The following is a 17,572-nucleotide window of genomic DNA, read 5'->3' on the forward strand; positions in this document are numbered from 1 at the left end:
AAAGAGCTTACCGTGAAAGGGATGGAGGCAATAGGGGAGTAGATGAGTGAGCTATAAGACATCTCAGAATACGCCAGAGTTAGAAGCAATGGATGGGAGGTACACAAGGGAGCTTGGGAGGACCTTAAAAACATTGTACAGAGTGAAAAGACACACAAAGAAACAGATGAGACCTGTAATATAAAAACATTTACATAAGTTAACATTTGCACCCAAATACAGGTGGTGTAAGAATGTCTACAAACAAAGAGCTTTACATTAAACAAATTAAAATAGTTTGGAGGGAAACAGGATTGGGGACGAAAGGAAAGAAACATACAAACAAACAGGAAGAGAAGGACAGATGATGCGGGAGGCAGAGGATCATAACTCCCATCCGCCCAGCTTCAGCTTCATGGCTGACACTCAGCAGTTGCCTCATGTCTCACGAGTGATGATGAATAAAAGCCAAGCTGGTGACATCATCCAGGACTTCACCAGTTTTCTGATGTTATTCTCCTGGGAGCACTGGGAAATCCACCAGGTTGCTTGGCCTATGGGGAAGAGGTAGACATCCTACCCACTGAAGCAATTCTCTACTAAAGAAATCCCTTCTGTACAAAACGAAATGCCAAATTATTTCTCTAGAAGATATGGTTTATTTGTTTGGTCCTCAGGGAGTCAAATATAAAGGCTGAAGCTCTCCATTATCTAGCAGTGGATTGGCACAAGTTCTCACATAATATTTGGTAGAATATATTGTCGCCACACTTTCTGTGAGCCACACTGTCAGGCTAGCAATGGCGTTTAGCCACTCTTCCTGGTAAGAGCCAACTGAGGAATTCTCTAAGGGTGAACCTCGGGGTTCGTACCCACTTTTTCTGGATTTGACCTATCGGCTCCTTTCGCATCAGGGAGAAGTGGTGCCTAGCTCGCAGCTGGTGCACAGAGCAGGAGTTCAGCCAGTGGCTGAGTTCATCTGCTCTCTCCTAGTCCTGTTTCTTTCTCATCTCTCTTCATTAGTCTCCCTGATGGTTGTCTCATTTTAACCTTCCTATAGGCCTAAATCAGAGTTCCCAACCTTGGCATTTGGGGCCGGATAGCTGTTGTAGAGTTCTGTCCTGTTCATTGTAGGATGTTTACTTTAGCAGCATCCCTGGCCGGTAGTGCTCCCCCCAATCCCAAACATCTCCAGATATTGCCAAATACCTCTTGGGGGCAAAATCATCTCTGGTGGAGAACCACTAGCCTGGACAGAGAACCTGGCGGTGGAGGGGGGGCGGCGCACATCAGCATTTCTGTACACAGTCTGTTTTAGAAATGTTCTTACTTGTTTCAGGATACAAGATGCAGCATTCCCTTTGCTGACTCTGTTCGGTAAGTGTTTAAAACCAGAAGCTCCGAGAAGATGGGTCCAGGTAACCACCTGGCTACATCTACCTGTGACAAAGTAGGCAAAAAGATTTGGGCCTATTTTCTGAATTAATTCAGAAACAAAACAACACAACACAAAAGCGGAAATCCTTGGTCTGAGTTAATTGAGTCATTCAGGCAAATGTGTTTCTTGGGCCGCTGTTTTCCCGGGTACGTGCTTCTGTTTCCTGTTTGCCTTGGCCATGGACGCAGGCCCAGCAGAGGTGTGAAGGGAGGCTGGAAAGAGGTGAATGTCTGTTGGGGTCGCCTCTCTCCAGCTGTGCCAGTGGGTTGGGATAATCTGGGTTTTCTAGGATTTGCAATAGGAGGACAAGGTGGGCATTCTCGAATTGGTTCTTTTGACTCAGTGGCCATTTTAGTGGGAATGACTATCCTAAAAATTAGGGTTCATAGAACTAAGAAAAACAGTGCACGTGAAAGGATTGAGGATCTCCAGGAGATAGTCAGATAAGACGAAATGAGGAAAATCCTTGGTTATTACTGTTAACACCCCCCAGCACTTCAGAAAATGTTTGTTGTGGGCCAGTACATGATGATTTGATGAGGGAAGGGCATGTGGAATCAGATTCGAATTTGGCTCTTGCTTAGGAGTTTTTACAGTTGTGGTGCTTATTCCAAAATTACTGGATATAGAAGCAGGTTTAGGGAGATTAGCTGCCCTAAGGCAGTTCTCTAACTTCATACCAGGGGTGCTAAGCCCTGTAGAATTATAGTGGAAAGAACAGGAGCAATTAATTATTCCTAGTTCCACATTTTGACTGAGGGGATTGATACATAGACTGGGCAGGGGAGGCACTCATTGCCATGGTGATGAAGTCTGGGGGTACGTGTGGTGAAAAGTGAAGGAATGATGAAACACTGGAAAGAAGGAAGGTGTGGGAGACTCTGGGAAGCATATGAAAGAAAAAAAAATGAAGCCAAAAGAGAAATGACAAGCTTTCTTGAATGAAAGAGATTAGAATCCTTGAGAATAAAGGCATCTTGACAAGCAAATGACTAAAGTGGAAAGGGGAAAGTCCTTTTTCCTGCAGAATCGTGGGGGCATCAAGTCCAGCCCTGCCCATCGACAAGACATTGCTGCCTGGGGCTCCCCGCCTTTTCTCATAAACCCTGCCAGCCCCTCACAAGGGCCAGTGAGACGGTGCAGAGAAGAGCCCATTTCACAGGTGAGCCTATGAGAGTCAAAAGGACAGGTGCTCGTTCAAGTTCATAAAGCTATAGGGGCAGAAGTCACACGCTGGTTTCGTACTCCTCATTTCATTACACCTCACGGCTGCCTGGGCTCAGCAGATTCTCAGAGAGTAGATGTTACGATGAGAAGATTTTAGAAAAATGACTGAGGACTGAATCAGTTTCTCTGGAGAAGAAGAAACAAGGGGGAAGACACTGAAAAAGAGGTTGTGTAAGGGGATGCCAGGGTGGCTCAGTCGTTAAAGCATCTACCTTTGGCTCAGGTCACGATCCCAGGGTTCTGGAATGGAGCCCCACATCGGGCTCCCTGCTCTGTGGGGAGCCTGCTTCTCCTTCTCCATCTCTCCCCCTTCTTGTGCTCAGTCTCTCTCTCTGACAAGTAAATAAATAAAAAATCTTAAAAAAAAAGAGGATGTGTGAGTCTTTAAATGAATGGACAATTTTACATTTCTCCACTCCATTTAAAATGTGTTTTCCATGGCTTAGTTGAACCCAGCTGAAAGTGGATGGCTGGAGTGGCAGAGGCGGTGAGCCATGAAGTACACGAGACAATTAAAGAGGGGAGAGAACAGCCTTCTTTGTTTTGTGGGGGGCCAGTCATCCCTGAATTCTTGGACGACAGAGAAAAAGTTCATGGGCCTTTACCTTCCCTGACTTGTGGACAGGCATCAGGGCACAGCCAGCTCCAGAGGTGCAGAGAGAAAAAGCAGCAGAGTGGGCTCGGCCTCGTTGCACTCTCTGGCTTTAAGGATTGCATCTGATGCACAGCAGAGCCTGTTCTGGGAATGGACAAGCCAAAAAGACTAAGCCACCAGGCCGGGTGGCCATTTAGGGGGTAGAAGTTTCCAGAGCTCAGGAAAAAAAATGGGCTAGGCAGGCAATGAAGTCAGGCACCAGAGAAATCTTTTTTTTTTTTTTTTTTTTTGCAGCTTTGGTCTGTGTTGAGTAAAAACTCATTTTAGAATGAATAGAGAATTTCTTCATATGATGTGGGCAATTGCCAGCTTGAATTTATAGCTGAATTCAACCACATGGGCTCATTGAGTGAGTCATTATTCAGCTTCCAGTGCAAGGAGGAAATGGGAGCCCACCTCAGAGTCTGATGAAATCTTAAGGAAATTAAACAGTTCTCTAAACAAAGGTGCATATGGGGTAGATGGAAGCAGAGATGAATGAATACTCTCCTAGTCTGGGAGAGTGGACTCCTAGAATCATACATTCTGTTTGTGTATAATTTATCACCTTGGATTTATGAACAAAAATTGGTTATATTTTGAAAGCAGCTAAGTAGAAACTTGTTTGAATTTGAGCAATAGTTAAAGCCAAAGAGAAGAGAGTAGAGGGACTTAAGTTGAAACAGCCAAAAGAATAGCATTCAGAGGCTGGGAAAGGGTTAGGGTTCCTGGCTCTCAGCTGCGTGATATCATATTATATGATATATGCTTGACTGCATAGTCCGTACAAATGCTTTGGGAATATCGGTCCTTTCCCAGGGGCTAACACTCTTGACCCACATAGAGAACCATCAATGTATAGTATTTCTTCCAATATTATTTCCTTTTAGTCTTTTGAGAAAACCCAGTTGAAGTAAATGTCACTGCTGTCGTGCAGCTTGGGTGGCCCAGGTGGATGCAGTGTCTTATAAAAATGTGCTAATTATAACATTGCATGCTGGGAGAAGTTGGGGGGGAGGGTTCTGCCAACTTTCTTCTTTCAGAAAAATGAAGAGGACCATGGCTGGGTTCAAGCGGGGAGCAATGCCCTCCTGTATGCATGCATGAGAGACTGGGTAGGGGCGCCCGGGTGGCTCAGTCAGTTGAGCATCTCGTGAGCCTCATGAGTGGCTCAGGTCATGGTCTCGGGGTCATGGAATCGAGCCCCGCATTGGGCTCCATGCTGAGTTTGAAGTCTGCTTGAGATTCTCTCCCTCTGCCCTCCTCCACTCTCTCTCTCTCAAATAAATAAATAAATAAATTAATTAATAAAATCAATCTTAAAAAAAGGAAAAGACCAGGTAGACTCAAGCAGGGAGGACTCAGAGGGCCTGCCAAGGCTGGAGAAGTTCAGGCATGGCTTCCTTGGGGCATCCTCCAAAATTGTGGGCAAACTGCTGGCTGATTCAGGGCCTTATACGTGGCATGACACCGTGAGGGAGCACTCAGGTTAAGAGGTTGGACTCTTGGGTAAACCTGGGTTTGAATCCGAGCTCTACCACTTTCTGGCTGTGTGATTTAGTCACACTATTTTGCTTTTCCAAAGGCTCTGTTTTCTTCATCTTTAAAATGGAGAGAATAGCATATTGACCCATAGGATTCCTGTGAGGATTAGTGAAATTCTCTGTGAACTTTACAGGCTGCTGCCTGGACCCATGAGTACTTGATAAATGGTAGCAATTAGGGTTACTTTATTTGTTAAGTCATATGTAGTCAAGCTTCATCATACAACAGAGATAGTGAGACACAGCGTTCTCCACACAAAGTCGGAGGCCCCAACCAACCGCCACCCTCAACAACTCCTTGGAGGGAGTTGGTCAACGTCCTGTCCCCATCATGCCATCCTGGACCCCCTTAACCTCCTGGCTCCAGTATCCTACCTCATGCCAAACAACCTGGCAGACACAGTAACTGGTCCCATGTTGTGACATGATTGGGATTTTTGCTTCGGAGTTCGAGTTAAATACACTCAAGCCTTGTTATTCTTTGGTTCCATAAGCACTTGGTTAGGCAGGTTCCTTGTCCTCTTGGCTTCCGGTTTCTCCAGTGTTCAAGGCCAGGGGGTGGCTACAGAAAGAATGGCAATGGCTGCCATCAGCCCCCACACGCCTTCCACCGGGAGTCCTAAGTGTGTCAGGTTGGACTTGCAGACATTTTGATTGCCCTGTGGAGGCATGGCCAATGCCTCATCGTTTGCAAACCAGGGCAAAAAGTAAGCAGCAGAGTTGGCAAGAGAAAATAGTGCAACCTGAAAGGTGGGACAGAGTAGAAGGGAAAGACAAAAGGATGAGAGAATAAAAGAAAACAGAGAAAAAGAAACTGAAGGGAGATGGAGGTTGTGATGCTGATGAAGCTTAAGAATCAAGAAGTGATAACAGTTCTAGAAAGGGGGAGTGAGACGGTTAGAAAGCCTCAAAGAGTCAGTATCAGGAAGGAGCTTTTGTGGCATTGTGTGACACATCTCCCTCTCTTCATGATTGAGGAGCTGAAGAAAAGAGAAAAAGTGGGGAGGAGAGCATCCTTTGTCTCCCGGTAAGCAAAACTGGGGGACTATCGTCTACGAGGCCCTTTCCAAATCTAACATAATCTCTGAATTGTAAGTCATATATATATTTTATTAAGATTCTCTATTTGGTTAAGATATGTCACTGTGGTCTGTGTGACTTCCGTGAAAGTCACCTTATAACAGTTCTCAGAAGCTAGGATCAAATGCCCTCAGTTTTAAGTAGCTTATGAATTTTTTTAAAAAGTTGACCAGTTCGAAAGTAAGAACCTCAGCTAGAACCAGGTCCTAGAGCTTTCTGGTCTTCCCTTGGGTGATTCCTCAGCTGGCTCATTGTTAAAATCTATGATATCTGTTTCCTTGGTGTCCAGGTTTTCCATTAAATACAGCATATCAGGAGAGGCTCGGGAGCCAGCCACAATGTTGATTCCACTGGTCTCTGAGGATGTTTCTGCATCAAGTAAAAGAACGGGCTGAGGGCTCACGGGATCTGAACTAAGGCCTGCCGGTGAGGTGTGGCTGGACTCCAGGAACCCCGGAAGGCTCCACCTTTTCAGGAACTTGTCATCATTAGGGTCTTCCCCAGAGGCAAACGTGTGGACGTTTCTTTCATCTTTGGCTGAACTAATCTGGGGACTGGGGTCCCTAGGAGGTGTCCCTTTCTCTGTGGGGCATGGAATCAACCCCACAGGGACCTCCTGCTGTCCAGTTCTGCTTGGCTCTACCCCAGTAAAATCTGCACTCTGGATGGAGGCAGTGGAGCCATCTGACACGGGCACCGGTCCCTCAGCCACTGTGATCAGTACCTCGGGGACCTGCGGCATTTTGGCGGGGGAGACCCTCATGTTGGACTGTGGACTCAGGCTCTGCAAAGTGCTCGTCCGGCTGGTCTCCCTGATGGTGGACAGCTCCCCCAGGCTGGAGTAGAGCTTACTGCTCCCCTCTGGGGAGCAGGGTTGCTTCTGGGTGCCTAAGGCACGGTGGGGGCTTCTCGAGGGCACATCCAGCAGATCCCTGGCTGGGCTGACCTCACCACTTGGGGGAAAGAACATGGAGCTGTCACTGGCCTGCCGGCCGTAGCTTCTCCTCCGGGGACTGGAGGGGTGTTCGTGGGCACTCAGGAACCTCTTGACTCTCCTAATCACAGAACGGCGGTGGCCGTGCTTCTCGTAACTCCACAGCCACTCCTCTCCAGGGAAGTCGGACCCGGACAGTCTGAAACACACAATGACACAAGGCAGGCAGCTCAGCTTCGGGGCCCTGACTCTCTGGGCAATGCCTCAAAGTTAAGGACAGAGTCTGGTATGTTCACATTCCAGATTTTGAAATGGAGATTTTAATTTGAGAGTCCAGCAGAGATTCTCGGAACTCTTGGTCCCAGGACCTTTTTAAACTCTTAAAAATTACTGAATACTCCGAAGAGATTTGTTTATGTGGGTTATACCTATTGCTATTTATTGTATTGGAAATAACTGAGGAATATAAAAAAAGAAAACCCACACATACAAGAATGTGCAAGCTCACATTCCATTAAATGTTAAGTGATGACATCATCACATAGCATGGAGCCTCTGGAAAATTCCACTCTACACTCAGGGAAGAATGAGACTGAAAAAGGTAAATAACATTTTAGTGTTGTTACAAAAATTGTTTTGATCTTAAGGACTTGGGTCTTGGGGGTCTTGGTTTTTGGGGATTCCCAGCGGTTCCCAGACCACACTTTGAAAATCACTAATCTAGAGATTTGGACATTAAAAAAAAAATAAAGATACAATGGGTGTTCCTTCACCCTTATTACAGGTGAACTAAGGCCATGAACTAAGGATCCATAAAACCCCTCAAAATAATGGATCATAGCTAAATTCAAGACCATGCAAAACACAGCTGACATTTAAGTACCTTCCATGCATTAATTCACTTAATTATCATATTCATTGTGTGAGCTGATACTATTATGATTCTCATTCTACAGATGAAGAAACTGAGGCCCAGAGAGATTCCTGAAGGCTGTGTAGCCAGTGGGGGCAGAACTCAGAAATCTGACTCCAAAACCTTTGTTCTTAATCCCTTTTATATACATGGGTATCAGGTGACAAGGGGGAGCCTGGGCGGGGGGGAAGTGCAGATTAATGAGTAAAACGATCTTTGCCCACAGGTAATTTGTTACCATCGCTGGTCTGCTCACCTAGGGTTAAGGAAGGAGAAATGTGAACTCTGTGTGTGGCCTTGCAATGTGGCCTCGCAGTGTGGCCGGGCTCCCTGCTGCTGAAGTTTGATTTGGTAATGTTGAATTTTCAACATTTGAGACCTAAAACAAATAATCCTACCCTTTTGAATCTTCTCCTTCAAGGCTGAAAGAAAATGGATAATTGGGATGACAGTGAGGGCTATGGGGTAGTAAGACCAAGTCCGGCCTCACAATACATGGTGTATGTACCGTCTTACTGAGGTTCGAAGAAGAGCTACTTAAGCCTTGCCCTTAAACTGCAAATGCTCACAACGACTCTGGGAGCAACTGTGCTCTGTCCACCCCGGTGCAGGATTCATGTGGACATCCGTGGGGACAAGATGCCTACACAATGCCAGGTGCACTTTCTGTGACCCAAAGGGGAAAGTTGGAACAGCACAATACTGGTGTAACCTGAAAGGGCAAAGTGAACAGCAAAGAGAACGTTGTTCCTCCATGTTTATGAATAAAAGATGGCTGGTTGAGAGGATTAACTGGCTAAATGTCCCCAAATGGCATCCGATTACAACCTCGTGCTGTTATTCTAAAACCCCAGCAGGGCCCTTGGCTACCAGATAGCCTCTGCCTGCCACCCCCGCCCCCCACAGCTGGGCTGTGCACGACTCCGATTCTGTTGCACGGACTTGGGAAATTCAGACTCATGCCTCAGCGGCCCCGGGCGCCCAGCTCATTGGATTTCATGAGGTCAGATCTGCAGTCACACTTCAAGAGTGCACTCGGTTACGGAGGGCACCGGGGGAGCAACAGCACGGGTTGTTCACCAAGATCGCCATGCTGGGCATCTGAGGCAGAGCTGGCCATCTCCCTTCATAGGGCGAGCCTCCGTCCTCCATTTGGGATCTTGACTTTTTATACGGGATTTGTCTTCCTTGCCTTCTTCTAAACCACACAACCGTGTAAAAACGATAACATCTTCCAGGAAACCCGGTTGTACTATTAGTACTTCAAAACTTTGTAAATCCCAAGGACACAATTTTCTAACTATGCACTGATGTGATGGATGTGTATATTCAATGGGGGCAAGAGGATTAAGGCCCTGTGCCACAAATTAGAGAAAAACAGACCAGTTGCAAAGAACAAACTGCAAAAAGGGCAATGCTCTTGCTCTTGCTCAATCAATACCGATTCACCAAATGACACCAGGCAGGGCTGCCAATGAGACCCCACTGCACCTTCCTGCCTCAGGAGACTGTGGTGTGGACACGTGAGATTTATCCACTTACCCGACTCAATCTATTGAGCACCAGCTATGAATAAATTGGCTGCATAAGTACTGTATCACATCATTTAAAAGGAGGGAGAAAGCATGTATATAAATAGCTACATTTGGGGCCAAGTTTTCGAGCTGGCTTTTGACATTGAGTAGGAATCGAATGGGCGGAGAAGGGACAGAGTATTCCAAGGGGAAGAAGTGACTTGAGCAAATAAGACAGGGGAAACTCTAGGGTGTTTGTGAGGAATAGGAGATACCTGGGTTGTATCAAGCACAGAAGAGTGTCAGGCAGACAGCTGAAAAGGCAGCCTTTATTGTGTTATGGAGTCTCACATACTAGGTCAAGGGATTTGGACTTTACGCAGAGGCAGTGGGCAGCTTTGGACTCCTCAAGAATGGAGGGCATAACTAGCTGTGTGCTGTTTGGTAGTAGTGTGCAAGCTGGAAAAGCTACCTGGAAGGCAAAGTTGATGAATGTTGTCATCTAGAAGTGCTTTGGATGAGAAACATGATGTGGGAACTTTCCATGCTATTAGTCAGAAGGACCTATTAGTGGGTCTTTGGAAGATCACTTGGCTGCCTGTGATCTGGGGGACTGACGTGGTGAAGGAGGCCCTCCGGGTGTTTATGCTATCAAAAAGCAGGAGTGAGACTCCCGAGCATGATGAACCTAACAACCTTTCGTCCAAATGTTTCCATGAGCGAACGTCTCACTGCCTGCACATGATCCCCATCTCCTTTCTTCCATAGTCATGGTTCCCAATATGATAGCAGAAACCATGGTCTAAGAACAAAATGGTTTAAAGCTTAGAGTACATGGAATAGAAAACATTTAAGGTTTTTCATTTCCCAGTTGGGAGGTTTGGATGTATCTTTTAGGTCCTTTTAGACTTTTTTCTCCTCCTTATTTGTTTTTTTTTTTTTTAAGGATTTTATTTATTTATTTGAGAGAGAGAGAGAATGAAAGATAGAGAGCATGAGAGGGAAGAAGGTCAGAGGGAGAAGCAGACTCCCTGCTGAGCCAGGAGCCCAATGTGGGACTCAATCCCGGGACTCCAGGATCATGACTTGAGCCGAAGGCAGTTGCTTAACCAACTGAGCCACCCAGGTGCCCACCTTATTTGGCTTTTAAAGTGTACCTTTAGTATGGGGTGAGTACAATCCCGAGGCCCCAATATAACACCACTTAAAATGCCTCAAAACAATGATAGCAGAAACATTGTATTGCTTTACATTAGAGAAGGTCAGCTGAAAAAGTTCTTACGTTCTGGAATTCGCTTGGACTTAAATAGGCAGGTAATTAGAGCTAGGAGGACATTCATGGAAAGTGCCATGCAGCCCTTAGTGTCCAGAGACAGAGTTTGAGAATTGTCTCTGTGGTGAGGAAAAGGATTGATTTCCGGGAGCTTGCAGAGCCAGGATTTCTGCTGCCTGGGCTGACTCTAACCAGTTGTGTGACCTTAGGAGAGCCACTTAACCTTTCTGTGACTCAGCATCATACTCGATAAACTACTTCCTCCACCTGCCTCACAGGCTATTTGGGAGTTCAAAAGGAGTAATAGATGTGGAAAAGCTTTGAAGGGTAGATGATATGAAAAGGTCTCTGTCAGGGACCGGCAGACTGTCAGAGGTGACTTCCAAGTCATTGTTGACTTCTTGAACCTGGTTGGAGGAAAGGATAGTGTCTGCCCGAAGGTGACTCCCTTTTCTCCTCCAAGAGTGTATGTTAAAAGTGTCACTACACCTTGGAGCTGCCAACTGACAATGAACGCCTTAGAAGGGAGGACTCTAAGTCATTTCATGGTTAGACGAGGGCACTGAGTGAATGGAGAGGAAGCATTGAGACGGGAGAAACTGGGTTCTTCTGGAGAAGGAAGATGGGGCTGATCAGGTGGTGTTCGTGCCACTAGCAGACATGGCTGAATCCTGCAGGAAACACTGACTGCACAATGTAAATCATTAATACGGGAGAAATGAGAATAAGGAAGGTTATGCCAAGTATTGGGCTCTTTTTGAGAAAGAGAGGTGGGGGACAGACAAGCTAATTGGTGCAAGCCGAGCCTAGGAAGGAGAGCATGCATAATTTCTACAGGTTGCATTGGCGCCAGGATTGGATGTGTTCTTATTTCAATCTCAGCTGTTAAAAAAGACGAACAACTTACATTTTCGAAATGTCTATTGAGCACTTAGAACACCATCAGCCCCACAGTCCCCTTTGCCAGTGACAGATATCTGAAGGCATGAGCTGTAGTGACTTAATTAAGGGCTTTCGAGAAGCTGCTTGAGCTGGTCAGGGCGCTGAAGAACACTTGTCACCTCCTGTTGCCATAATAAGAGGCAGGGGACCGGACTGCTGGAGATGGTGGTGACTTTCAGAATCCTTGGGGTGTGTCTGATATGGAAAGACCAAAACAACCCTGATGACTTGAGAGATTTAATGCTTTTTTTTTTTTGAGCAAGCTTTTTACAAAGCAACCCCTTTCTCATGTGTATGATAGGTAAAAATAGAGCTTCCAAAGGTTGAAGGGTACAAGTGGATGATGCTTGCCTTTTTTAGTCTGGGCCATGTTTTTTTTTTTTTTTTAAATCTTCCCCCTAGATTTATTGATATACAACTGACATAAAACATTCTGAAGTTTAATGTGTACGATGTGATGACTTGATACACGTGTGTATTGTGGAATGTTTGCCACAATAAGGTTAGCCAACATCATCACCTCACGTGGTCGCCATTTTTGTTCTTGTTGTGCCACATTTAAAGCAGTATTTTGCCAACCTAAATTCAATTAATTTAGGTCATTTTAACAGAATTTTAATGAGGAATTTAGGAAACTGATGTTTAATATGATGAGTTCTACTTCTCACATCAGATTTATTGTTTTCAAATTGCTGGTGTTACTCAAAGTCAGGCAGCTGCCTTGGAGGGAGCCGATAATTTGCCTGAAAATCTCTCAGGGCAGCAGGAGCACGTGTGGAGGAGCATTTATTCATGGCAAAGCCATCAGAGGCGAAGCCTGTTATTTATAACCATCTGCACTCCAGAAGCTTGTCAAAGCGGTAGCCCAGGATTTATGAGATGGGAAAGGTAACTCTTATTCTGTGCTGGGAGGTGCGGAGCCAAGCGTTGTGAGGAAAATCCAGCAGACAGAAGGCTGTATCCGCCCAGCACTCCCTTGCTGGGGGACAGTCTCCAGAAGTGGAGCATCATGGGAGGTTTGCTTAGCCCAGAGAGGTGCACACGGAGCTGGCCACCCTCCTGCTACCTCTCTCTTGCCTCTCTGCTAGTTTGGACTGAGGATTATGGCAAATCTGGTAAAAGAACAGGCATATCTAGCCTCATGTTACCACTCTGGTTATGCTCACTTAGCCTCCGCTGGCTGACACAAAAATAAATTGTGGTCCAAAGTGGGGGTTCACTTACAATCCCCCACGTTTCCACACTGTCGTATTCTACGAGAGTTTTGCTAGAAAAGGAAATTAAGTCATCTATACCTCTTATATCTTTTAGAAGGTGAAAATTGAGTGCCAGTAGTGAACCCATGTCGGCATATGAAAGAAGCCCTGGGAAAGTTCTAAAATTACAAACTTAATGCCATCTCCTTGGGAGGTTCCATCTCTCCTTCCTTTCTGGTACATTAAGTGAAAATCAATGTTCCAAGAATACATTTTTGTTGAAGTTAGTGATTTGGAAATTGAGATATTTTTGGTAGTTTATAACCAAGCATGCAATAGTATATATCAGACTGTGTATTTTTTTGTAAAGCTAAAATATTTGAATATAGTTACCTAAGAAAGGATTACTGACTAAAACATCCATCTAGAAGTGTATTTAACCACGATTTAATAAAGTATTTGCTTGTTAAATACATGTTTTGGTATATTTGGGCTAGTATCACTAAGAATACTTCTGACTATACCATGCAATCCTAGTGCTTTGTGCACATTAAATATATATGTATAATTGCAAAAAAGTAATTGTATTATCTCTACACATTCTTAGAAACTTTGGAATAAAGATAGATAAGTAAAAGTCATTGTTTCCGGGTAAAGTGGTTGCAGTTTTACAGTACCAAATAAATCTTAAATAAATCCCTCAGCTCTGAACCAGAAGGAACTCCTACAAAAATATTTATATTTCTCCTCTTTTCTAAGTGCGTCCTGAACTGACTTCATAGACCCATTCCTTAAGATCGCTCTAAATGTGAGGAAGCGGTGACATATTTGAATCCTGGCAGAAAGCCCAATAAAGCAGTGTTCTTTAAATGGTGCTGCAGTCAGAGGTTCAAGGTTCCCAAGCTGAGCGCATGCGTCTACATCAGCAGGACAGTGAGCGCGAGCACAGTCCCATGTGTATACACTAGTGTGATCCATTTCGTAAGCAGCAACAGCCCCTCTTCTCCAGGGTTTGGAATCCTTCAGCTGTTATGGATAGATATTTCATTGGGGTTTTTCCAATGCCTTTAAGGGATTATTGCTTCTTTACTCTTGGTGGTTTTGATTTTCAAGATAGGATTAAAGGGAGTTATGAGACTTCAGGTCTTTCATTTCCATGTGTTCCATTCCTCAGAGACTTTTAAATTTGCGCTAATGGATAATCCCGAGTATTTAGAAAAGAATAAGGATTTTAGAGTGACTCATGATGGTATAATGTGAAAAGCATTCTACCTCCAGCTAGCTGTGGTAGGCTAGGCCTGGATCTTACTTTTTGTTTGTTTTAAAAAGAAGTTTATTTTCAGCAATGCTGGCATGAGTTTAAGCATTCTAGGTTTGTTTTGATAAAGTTTGGCTTATTAGACATAAGTGTTTAGTAGTGCCCAAAGAAGACCCATTTGCATTTCAGGGCTTGGGCCGTGTTTTCTTTATGTGTGTCTTAATGGACAACTCTTCTTATGGCTGCTTGCCTGTGTTCTCTTCGTCTTGGTTAATAGTGTCTCCACGGTAAAGACAATGCCAGGATGCCTTAATTAAAACAGCAGATCACCACAATGCATTTACCCTCTGCTGAATCCTTATTCCTATCTGTGCTAGCTCCTAATTTATTCTTAAAGATGCACATTAGACTTCTCAGCTCCAAGGAGCTTTGTCTGATTCACCGGGCTGGGTGAGCATTTCTCTATTGCTGTGTTTACCACATTGTATTATAACCTGTCTCCTCATTATGTCTGTGAGCTTAAGAGGTATTTGTTTGTTTTTTTTTTTTTTGCCTCTGCCTAGCATTTGGTATATAACCTACCATATACCAGGCCCTGAAAGCATATTTTGCCTAGAATAAATGGATGAGTTTGTTGTGTATGTGAAGATACAAGGAAAAACATGATATTGTAAATTTGTACTTGAGATAAAAAATGGGGAAAAACTTTATTTCACTAATATACATTTGATAAATGTGTAGAAAATATGGCAATATTTTGAACATGTTCCTGAATATAGAGAAGAGAGGAATTGTCTCTAAGGAATTTCCTTTTTATGTGGAAATGAGCCGTGTATTGAATGTGAAGGAAAATATGAAGCAGAGTAATTTCTCAGGTTGCCCCTGGACAGTACTTTTGCTCAGTTATTGAAGGGCATCGCCTTAATTTTTAGAATTTCTGGGTCATGGGAATTGTGATCATAAGCTTGAAACATTGACATGAAAACATAAGGGAACTTTGATTTCTGAATTAAATATGCTGGGAACATACATCCTCAATAGAATAAGAAAATAAAAAACTAACTCATCCAGGAAAGGATTTTATATGCACATCAAGCAGCAAACACTTGTCTGAAATGTTTGCATCCATACTATTTTGACACCTGGTCTTTATTCTAATGCAAAGGGCTCCTTGGCTCAGTCATCATCAATAAAATCACCTGTGCTACAATAATCCTTACTCTTGCCTTCCCTTTTCCCTGAGCCTCAGTCAGATGGCTCTCTTGATATTGACCTTGTATTTGGTGAGTGAACAATACAATGCATAGAGAATTATCTTTTGTGATTTCAGAGGACATCTATTGCTTTTGTCAGCCTAGCAAACCATTCACCCTTTCCTGGTAATACCACCCTAATTTTCTTTTTCTCTTTTTAAAGATTTTATTTATTTATTTGACAGAGAGAGACGGAACACAAGCAGCGGGGGTGGGAGAGGGAGAAGCAGGCTCCCCGATGAGCAGGGAGCCCAATGTGGGGCTCGATCCCAGGACCCCAGGATCATGACCTGAGCCGAAGGCAGCCACTTAACGACTGAGCCACCCAGGCGCCCCCACCACCCTAGTTTTCTTAAGACATCATCTACTCCATATGGTTGGTTGGGGCTGGCCACACCCCTTAGTCCAAAGATGGACATGTGAACCAGCCTTGGCTAATCAAAACATCATGTCTCCCTGTTGATAGTGATTGGTTCAACAATGGGCATGTTAGCCAAGCCCAGCCAATTAATTCAGTACTTTAATTTTAAGAGTTGGAGAAGAGATGTACTCTTTCCATAGGGTTTGCTGAGAAGATAGGTTGTAGGCCTAAAGCTTCTGGCTGCCATCTTGCCATTTTGCCATCAGGAGGGGAGAGCCTTCCTGAAACCTGAGCCAGTGGAGAGAAAAGCGGGAACAGAGAGGGCAAGAGTGAGTCCTGGTGACATTCTTTGAGCATCTGGATCCAGCCACACTCAAAGTGAGACTAGTCTCTAGATGTGACCCAAGAAACCTCTTTTTCCTTATGTTAGTGGAGTTGGTTTTCCATCACAAGCAACCAGAAACAGCTTGTCTAATAGCACAGTCCTGAAAGGAATTGACAGTGATGGATCAAAGAGGGCATTTCTGTGAATTCTCCAAAAGCCTGCATTCTTGGAGCGACTTTTCCTGGGTTGTGAGGCTCCCCTTGAATGTTCCTCATTCATGCAGAAAATCAAGACCAAGTGAGCTTTTGCCTAATTGTTTCTTTGATCAATTGGTTCTAGAGGAGTCCAGTTAAATGCCTCCCCTAATAGACTCTGGCCTTTGCCTGTGCCTGTTCCCATCCTGCTAACAAACAGCCCGTCTTAATTACAGGAATTCTCTCTGACAGCTAAAAACTTTGCTGCATTCTTAAATGTCACATCTCCTAGTTTTCTCTGAAGCATTTTATTTTCTGTCCTAAATTTCCCAGAACTAGCTTAATACAAATAATGGCTTAGACTTGTTTAATTTTTCTATGCCTCACTTTGACGTCCACAAATGAGAGATTTACACAAGTCAATACTGACAACGCTCTATGGTTATATCTGGAGTGTTTTAGGTTTACAATCTCATTTAATCTTCTCAATAATTATTTGGGGGTAGATATTTTCTTTGAGGTCTTGTAAATCCCTAATTCTGAGTTTCTATATTTAGAAATAGGAGAAATATGTATCCTAATACTTTGTAAGGAACATGGACACTTGCATGAGAATGTAAAATTATGATGATTGGGATGAATGTGCAGATCAAGATAAAAATCTTGAGACCAAAAATATACCATTTTAACCATCCTGTACAAACAACTACATGGACAACAGCAATAGAGTCCAAGGGCGCTGACGGTCTAAATAGCATCACTGCCATGATTCCCGGACCCTATCAAATGTGCTGCTTTCTTTTCTCTTACAAATTAGATCTTCAAACACTTTGCATTAAACAGTGACGGAAATGGAGGGAAAGGTTAAAGCCTACTGAGATGTCCAAAAACAAACTCACAGAAAAATATCAGTTACTTTTCAAAATTGAGAAGGATTTCAAAATCCATGAAACTGCTCCTGAAGAATTAATGACAAAAGGCTGAGAAGTGCAAACAACAGTGAATGACTCTTCGTGGAGCCCAAGCAACCGGCTAGGGGGAGGGATGAGCACCCCAGGCTGGAGGAAGCCCTGGCCAGGGGAGTACCGGGCTTAGCAGGCCTTCTAGAAGCAGAGGCAAGCCTAGTCTAGAACGTGCAAACTTCTCTAAGGTGTGCTTTGAGGACAACAAGGCAACTCTCCTGGCTCCTAAATCATCTCATTATTTGCCACAACTCCTGAAATTCTACTTTGTCATCTTTTCCTTTGGATCTTGAGAGGCTTTTAGCCTCAGAGGCCTCTTTGGAGCAGGAGTGCCATAAACCATTATTTGTTAGGATTAAGAGACATTCTGCCAAGGGTAAAGCCTTATAGGAATATGGTGGAAGCTAGATATCCTGATGGTAGGGAAAGAGGAGGGCTGAACACTGTGGGGGAGAGGAAAGAAGGTCCCAGGGGGCAACGACAGGACATGAACTCGCCTCACAAATCTGCTCAGGGCTGGCCTCAAAGAACAGCAAACAGTTTAG

General features: G+C 44.2%; 1 protein-coding gene across 2 annotated transcripts in view; it reads right to left on the reverse strand.

The window, feature by feature from the left end:
• Nucleotides 1–6,095: 6,095 nt before the first annotated feature.
• BEST3 (bestrophin 3) overlaps nt 6,096–17,572 on the reverse strand; it is a 32,523-nt gene continuing 21,046 nt past the window's right edge. The window contains exons 9-10 of one of the 2 annotated variants that reach the window (XM_088025635.1): nt 6,346–7,035; nt 6,096–6,315 (exon numbers count right to left, since the gene is read on the reverse strand). In XM_088025635.1, the coding sequence (XP_087881761.1) occupies nt 6,096–6,315; nt 6,346–7,035 (910 nt within the window). Of the gene's footprint in view, nt 7,036–17,572 lie in introns of both variants that reach the window. The other variant, XM_028110978.1, reaches the window with a different exon arrangement.

The sequence above is a fragment of the Eumetopias jubatus genome, unplaced genomic scaffold (assembly GCF_037043125.1).
Source record: "Eumetopias jubatus isolate StellerSeaLion01/CBP00866 unplaced genomic scaffold, mEumJub1_p1.0 scaffold_8, whole genome shotgun sequence".
In the NCBI taxonomy this organism is placed as follows: domain Eukaryota; kingdom Metazoa; phylum Chordata; class Mammalia; order Carnivora; family Otariidae; genus Eumetopias; species Eumetopias jubatus.